Raw genomic sequence first — 7,591 nt, 5'->3', positions numbered from 1 at the left:
GCGCCAGAGGAGAAAGTGGACCTCTTTAACCAATTCTTCACCTCCGTTTTCTTGGGCAGGGGGCTGGGCAAGAAAGGAGCCTTGGGAGAGCCCAGACCCCGGTGGGGGGGAGCTGCATTGTGCCCTGCTCTTAGCCAGTGGTGGGTGAAGCCAGGCCCTGTCCCAGCCTCTTCCTTTGGTCCAGGCACAGGGGGGAGGGGGTGAGAGGCTTGTTATAGGGTGGGTGTTCTCCCCAAAGCCATCCCTGCCTGGGCCCAGGCATGGCTGCATGCAAGGTTTTCTTTTATTTGCTTAATGGATCTAACATAGCAAAGAACAGCGCAGCACCAGATGCACAGTGCCCTTGAAGCCAGGGGCCTTGCGGGGAGGGGTGGTCATCTCTTCCTGGGCCACACCAAGCTCTAGTTCTTCATCCCTGTATGACACCCCCCCCATCCCCAGGGCACTGTGAGCCTAGTGCCTGCACAGCTCTGCTCAGAGCTGGGAAATGTATCCCAGTTGGCTCTGTCCCAGCAGCTCCATGGGTCCTGGCTGGAAACAGATGCTGCCGTCAGTCACCAGGGAAAGGCCAGGCCTGGCCCCCCCCACCAAGAGATACCCCTGCCACCAGCACCTTACCCTGCACAAGGTCACCCTAGCACTGCTGGGGCCAAGCAGGGGCTGGTACAGCAGCTCCAGCTGAGCTAGTGCAAGGCAGGGGTTGACAGGCACTGCTGGTACCAGCTCATGGAGCTGGGGGCCTTGGGGCACCCTCCCCTGCCAGCAGGCAAGGAGCTGCCCAGGCCCTGCAGCAAATGCGCAGTGGGGTGGCAGGTTAGAGAGGGGCTGTGGCAGCAGGCAGGGCCCAGTGCCAGCAGCACCCTGGGGCGGGCCCCAGCCAGGCTCAGCTTACTAGGCGCCTTCAGAGCCCTTGAGCCCCCCAGTCACAGACCTAGGCCCCACCCTGGCTGGCCTCCATCACCACATCCACCCTTGCCTGAGAACAGCTCCCTGTGCCACTAGCATGTGGATACACCAGGAATGTGGTAGCCAGCAGCAGAGCATGGGGAGCTGAGGCCGATCCAGCAGAGGCCACACCCAGCATGCTGCCCTGCCCAGGCTGAGCCCCAGCCACTACCCTGGGCCTGTTAACACTGCTGCCCTCTCTCCGCAGGTGCGCACAGCTGACATGGGCGGCTACGCCACGTCCCTGGAGTTTACACGTGCTGTCATCGCAGCCCTGGAGGAGTAGCTGCCCCTGCCCAGCACCCCCACACTGCTTTGCTACCCTGCTTGCTGTTGCCCCAGCCCCATGAGGCTCCAGCCTCGGCCCTTCCCTGCAACTCACAATAAAGCAGATGACTTGCCCCTGGTGGGCACTTCCCTCAGCTGTCAGCCTGCAGTTGTGGCCAGAGCACTGATGAGGAAACAGGGCCCACCTCAAAGCCTCCCAGCCCACATGACAGGATGAGAGGGGAGTGCATCCCAAGCTCTAGCTGCTGCCCTTCCCAGGGGTTTCACTCACTTTGCCCCTGCCCAGCATCAGTTCCTTCCCTGGCAGACTCATGCCAGGTGGGTGACTGGGGCAGGGGGTGAACTGTCCCCTTCTCCAGCACCCAGGCAGTGATGCATTTCCAACATGCAGAGTGCAGAATAAAGCCTCTGGCCCAAGGGCCCCAGACCCTGCTCAGCTGCACCAGCCCTAGACTCTTCCCCCTACCTCAGCACAGCCCTGGGCCCCACCTCTCCTCCCTTGCTGAATGCAAGAGGAACCCCAGGCTTGTGGCTGCCTCTGCTGGGAACTGCCCATGTCCATGGAGCTGCTGCCTGCCCCAGCTGGGCAAGGAGAGGCCCCAGGCAGGAGCAAAACTTGGACAGCACAGGCTGGAAACAGCATCAACCTTTATTGAGGACACATCAGTCCCACGCAAGGCTGACAGATACACTGGGCTCAGAGCAGGTGGCTATGGAGCCAAGCCACAGCCCCAGAGCAGGACGGGCAGGTGGGCAGCAGCTGCGCGAAGTGCAGCAGTATCGGGAACAGGCAAAGCCCCAGGACAGCCCAGTCCAAGACCCCAGTGGCACTTGGTGCAAGCTGCGGCCCTGCTAGGCCCAGCCAGACTCTGGTCTCTGCAGGAGACGCCCTCGGCTCCAACTCGCCTGAGCCGCCAGGGACGAGCACGCATCTGTGCAGGCTGCCCAGGCCAGGCTGCATTCAGACAGGCAGCTGCCTAGAACCGCAGGACAGACACTGCAATGGCCGGGGCCCTCAGTCCTCCTGGACCCCCCACAGCACAGGGCCAGGCCCAGCCCCCTCCCTCAGTCCTCATCCCGAGCTGCCTTCTTCTTCTTTTTCTTCTTGTCCGAGGCAACAGGCTCATCTATGGCTGCCTTGTGCTTCTTGCGGGGCAAGGCCTCAGCCTCCAGCCCATTCTCCTCAAGCTCTGATGTCGCCTCTCTCTTTCTCTTCTTCTTGAGCTCCGTCTTCAGCTCCTGAGGGGAAAGCATGGGGGGTCAGGGGGGCTGGGAGAGCAGGGAGTGGTAGCTTGGGGTCTACAGCAGCCGGGGACAGGCTGGGTGAAGCCTGCACCTGGCAGAGAACCCCTGGGAACCAGCCCAGGCAGCGAGCTCAGGGGTAGGAGAAGGAATCCACCAAGGATGAAGCAGGAGCTGAGATCCCAGCCAGGGGCGACATGGGATGGGCTGAGCACACCCACATGGCCCAGGCCCTAGGGCTGCTGGTGCCAGCCCGTGCACAAAGTCTGTGGGCACTGTCCCTGTGCTGCCAGGGCTGTGCCAGGCAGGAGCAGCCCTGGGCCAGGGACCCAGCCAGGACTGGCTTCCAGGGGTGCACTGACCCAGAGCAGCACCCAGAGCCCACACCACTGGGAATTGCTGCTCTAGGGTCTTCCCGATCTGTGGCACAGGTACAACCGGTAGTACAAACAGTCAGTGCTATGCATTAACAGATTATCATTATGACAAAAATTGCTGGTGACACTTAAGTTTGTATCATCTTAAATTGGTGGTGTGCACTCTGAGTTTGGGAACTGCTGCCCTAGAGCAAGGTGAGGATCAGCTCCAGGGGGAGGGACAGAGCTCATGGCCCCAGAATGAGCAGGACCGTGCACCGCACAGAAGTGATGGCCCCAACCCCTCACCTCAGTTTCCGTTGTCGTATCCAGCAGCGAGTTCTCCCCCTCCTCGGCCGCAGCAGCTGCCAGCGCCTCTAAATGCCTCTTCTCCCGCTGCTTCCTCTTCTTTGCCTTCTTCTTTGCCTTCTCCTGCTGCTTCTTCAGCTCAGCCACCACCTCCGTGGCCTGGGAGGACAGCAACGTGTGCTGTCAGCTCCTACCCCGCAGCCAGCAAGCACCCAGCTCCCTTGCCTCTTCCCTCAGGGTCGGATCAGCCTCATTAAATCAGTCTTGGCCTCCACCAGCAGGTCAGGCTGTGATTTCACATCACATCCAACCCCCAGCCATGCTGCCGCTTCCCAACCCCCCACCCCGCTCACCTCTGCCACCGCCTCCTTCATGACCTCCAGGTTCTTGCGTGGTGGCTCACCCGTCTCGTAGAAGGCCAGGCGCTCCTCCACCTGCTCCCGCAGCTTGTCACCGAAGACGCTGGTGGGCACCTCTGCAGAGAGGGGGTGTAAGCATGTGGCCAGGCCCCTGCCCAGAGCCATCCCTTGCCCCCACCCTGCCCCAGCCGGCTCTGCTCAGAAGTTGCGTGTCATCATTCACTGCGTGAAATGCTGTTGACGAAAAATGTTCCCATCACAGCAGAGCTGCCGGGGCCAGCACCAGCCCCCCAGAGCCCCTGCCCCGTACCAGAGAAGCAGTCGATGCGGGAGGCAATGGTGCACTTGTTGGCCAGGTAGCGGGAAATGCGCCCCTTGTTGCGGGCAGCGGCACGGCCAATGAAGGTGGAATGGAAGATGAGCCCGTACTTGGGGGTGTTCCCACGCGTCTTCAGGGCCCTGCAACGGGGCGACAGGGAGGCAATGGAGCAGCCTCCAGTCAGGGCACTACCAGGCTAGGTGGTGCAACACATGGGTGCAGCAGGAACTTATCTGCCTGTGTGGGACAGGGTCTCTGCAGGGCAACAGGACTCCAGCCTCACATGGGATCTTTAAGAGGCAGGGCTGGCAGGGACCAGCAGGGTTACATCCAGTTCCAGTCTGGCTGGAACCAGAATCAGCCATGTGCAAACCAGCCCAGACGAACCCTGTGTCCAACGTGACAGCCCCAGGTGTTGCCCCCACCCCTGGGAAAGCAGGGGGGCTGTGGATGCCAACATCCTGCTGCTGCCAGGGGGACCGGGGGTGGTCATGGACGCTGCAGAGAGCCCAGGCCCAGGCTGTGCCCCCACTGCAGAGGAAGGCAAACACCCCCAGGCCAGAACAGTCTGAGCAGGGGGAAATCCCTTCCTGCCCCAGATCAACGTCAGGCTGAGCCTGAGCGCAGGCCAAGACCCTGCAGGGTTGGTGCCAGCAGGAGCACTGGCCCAGTCCAGTCCCATCCCCAACCTGGGCTGCAGACAACATACAGTGCCTTAAAAACCCCCTGACGTGGAGCAGAAAGAGGCACAGCTCCAAAGCCTGGGACACCCCCACAGCAGAGCACAGGCATTGTTGTGCCCTGATCATCCTTCCCCAAGTGCCCATGCACCCTCTCCTTGAACCCTGCAGCAATGTAGGCACCCAGACCTGAGCCCCCGCGCTGCCAGCCCCACTTTCCCCGCCCCAGGATGAGGCACATCTAACCTTCCACGTGTGCCCAGGGCCCAGTGGGAAGGTCCCACAAGCTCAGTGCGACGGGGAACCCGGGGTGGGGGTGGGGTCGCTCAGAGGCTGGGGCTGGCATATCATTTGCACCAGCAGGCAGAGCCAGCCAGCGTGTCAAGCCCAGCAGCCCAGCAGCCGGCCATCACCACGACCCCACTGTGGCGGTACCTGAACAGGGCCTTCTCTGCCCCCAGAATCTGCACCGTTGAGGCTGGATACTTGGCTAGGTTTGTCAGGCTGCCAGCGTGCGAAATGAGGCGGGCGCCCACCTGTGGGGGAGAGGACGGAAGGTCACGCACCTGCTGCTGGGAGCAGGGATGTCAGCAGGCCCCTGGGAGCTAGGACACAGATCAGCAGTGATGGGTTCTCAGCAGAGAGCTCAGTGGATTGACAGATTCTCACTACAACATCATCTCTGTGGCCTGGCAGCACCCAGACCCCCCTCCTCGCCCCATCCCCTGCTCACCACTTCACCGATGAGGGCCGAGAGGCTGGGGGCCACCTGGCCCATCTTGGAGCGCAGGTACTCCTGTAGCCCCTTGCGGTACTCTGACAGCGAGATGACACGGCTGGAAAAGCTCTCGATGTTGATGAGGTCGATGGGGGAGATGTCCATACCTGCAGGGAAGCAGGGGCTGTCAGTGTGCTACCCAACCCTCACGGGCCAGGACACCCCCTCCCTACAAGGGAGCAGCCCCTGGTTAAAAGTGCTGCAGGCCTTTAATCCTCCCCCAGAGGCACTGGTGCTGCTGCAGCCTGGGCTGGGGCTGGACTGGGCCAACGCTGCTGCTGGCACCAACCCCACAGGGTCCTGGCTGGAGGGTCTGGCCCCCACACTCAGGCTCAGCCCCACGCTGCACTGGGGCAAGAAGGGATTGCCCCCCCTGCTCAGACTGGTGTGGACTAGGGGGGGGTTTCCCCTTCCTCTGCAGTGGGGGCACAGCTTCTGCAGTGCCTATGACCTCCCCTGGCTGCAGCAGGATGTTGGTGGCCGCGGCCCCCCTGCTTTCCTGGGTGCAGGGGTGGAGGCGATGCCTGGGGCTGTGTCGGGGGTGAATGTGCCATGTGGCTTTGAGGTCAGACAGGGGGGCTTGTCTGGGCTGATCCTGCCTCCAGCAGGGCTTGGGGTGGACGTGATTTTATGCCCCAATCCAGAAGGCGCTAGCTAGGTGTGAGGCTGGACCCCCTCCCCCAGCAGCTCCGGTGCTCACCCATGGAAGAGCGGGAGGCATCCAGGATGGCCTGGGCCTTGGCGCTGTCCATGACTATTTCCTCCAGCCCTGGCAGGCTCTCCTCAGCCAATTCCTTGCGGTTGCCGATGAGCTTGGCCACGCGGCAGTACATGTAGTTGTCACTCACAATCTTGATCAGCTCGGGGAAGTGATACCCGTACCACTCCCTGGGTGGGAGAAAAAGGGAGTGTTAGACACCCGCTGCAGGCAGCCTGGCACCAGCAGGCAGAGCCCTGCCCCACACTGAGAGTGTCGCCTTGGTCACAAGACAGCCAGGTCACAGCCTCCCTGGCTGTGGTGTAAGAAGGACGGATACTGTGCCTCCCTCTTCTGTACAGGCAGCGCTAGGAGCCCCGCTGTCTGCGGTAAGCATCAGGAGGGCCAGGCAGACACTTCCCCGCCTTCAGAGACCACGTGGCAGAGACACCCCCACCCCCCACAGCTGGCGCAGTGCCCACCTGATGCGCATTGCAAAGGTGTTAATGTCTTTGTCCAGCTGGTCCAGGAGACTGATAGACTGGATGATCATGTTGTCCACACGGTTGACGTTGAACTTGACCTTGGCCCGGGAATAGCTGTGGCCCAGGCCCAGCTGCGCTTTGGAGGCCGACTGGGCTGTGAGCCCCTTCACCAGGGTGTGGAAATGCAACCGGATCCCTGCAGGCCAGGAGGCAGCTCAGGCTCTGCTCGTGGAGCCATGGCCTCCTGCCCCACGGGGACCCCCCTACCTGCCTCACCTCGCATGATCTCGGCCACGACCCCTCCTGTCTGGCAGGTGTAGCCCAGCTCCTCCTGGATGGCTGCCCCGATCTTGGCATCGCCAACCCCCAGCAGCGCCGCCTTCTTCTTCTTGGCCGGCATGTGCGTCTCCAGCAGCAGCCGCAGGTCTTCATGGAGGATGCCTGCACCAGGCAGAGGCTGGGTCAGGGACGCAGGGCCACACCTGCGCTTTCGTTCCCTTCTCCGCTGCAGGAAAGGCCCAGAGCGGCTCTGCCGCTGCTACCAGGGCTCAGGAAGACTCAGAAAGACCCCGGGGGCGGGCAGACTCAGACCCCATGCATCAGAGGCCTGAGCACAGAGATTCAGCCCAGGGCAGCCTCAACGCCTCTCGTGGTTGCTGGGTTTGAGCCATGGGGGAAACTTATTTGGCCAACTGGCCCCGCACCCAGAGCACTGCTGATGCATGCTACCCCCGCCGACTGCTCTGCTTTCTGCTCCCCACCCCATGCTCCCTGCCCCCCGCCCCAGCTCTGTTTCTGTGAGAGATAAGAGCGACAGCTGGGCCGGGCCGGGCCAGGCCAGGCTGGGTAACGTCTGCGGCCCACACAGTGAGCCCCATCTCTAAGAGCAGCAGCGGGGCAGCCGCTGCAGAGGAAGAGCCTCAAACCGGATCTCTAGAGCCAAGGTGCTTAAGCCCCAGGTGTCGAGGGCCCCCACAAGCCCATGAACGTGACGGTGGGAGAACACCCACCCTGCTCCCCCACCGCCCCGATCCTGACACACAGGGCCAAAGGGGGCAGGGCCCTTGCAAGAGGCAAGTGCTGGCCCCCAGGCCTGATCCGGGTGTGTGTGTGGGGGGGGGGGGGGGGGGGGG

At 62.5% G+C, this 7,591-nt stretch overlaps 1 protein-coding gene across 1 annotated transcript in view; it reads right to left on the bottom strand.

Annotated features, from left to right (window-relative positions):
- Positions 1 to 1,861: 1,861 nt before the first annotated feature.
- NOP56 (NOP56 ribonucleoprotein) overlaps positions 1,862 to 7,591 on the bottom strand; it is a 6,359-nt gene continuing 629 nt past the window's right edge. The window contains exons 4-12 of the mRNA XM_019528175.1: positions 6,735 to 6,899; positions 6,456 to 6,654; positions 5,977 to 6,164; positions 5,232 to 5,383; positions 4,934 to 5,034; positions 3,810 to 3,958; positions 3,494 to 3,615; positions 3,141 to 3,299; positions 1,862 to 2,472 (exon numbers count right to left, since the gene is read on the bottom strand). Coding sequence (XP_019383720.1) covers positions 2,299 to 2,472; positions 3,141 to 3,299; positions 3,494 to 3,615; positions 3,810 to 3,958; positions 4,934 to 5,034; positions 5,232 to 5,383; positions 5,977 to 6,164; positions 6,456 to 6,654; positions 6,735 to 6,899 — 1,409 coding nt within the window. The 3' untranslated portion in view covers positions 1,862 to 2,298. The remainder of the gene's footprint in view (positions 2,473 to 3,140; positions 3,300 to 3,493; positions 3,616 to 3,809; positions 3,959 to 4,933; positions 5,035 to 5,231; positions 5,384 to 5,976; positions 6,165 to 6,455; positions 6,655 to 6,734; positions 6,900 to 7,591) is intronic.

This window comes from Gavialis gangeticus, unplaced genomic scaffold (assembly GCF_001723915.1).
Source record: "Gavialis gangeticus isolate Ggan-Ray unplaced genomic scaffold, GavGan_comp1, whole genome shotgun sequence".
NCBI classification, from domain to species: Eukaryota; Metazoa; Chordata; order Crocodylia; family Gavialidae; genus Gavialis; species Gavialis gangeticus.
Note: the sequence above shows the minus strand (reverse complement) of the source record. Positions and strands in the feature narration are given on the sequence as shown.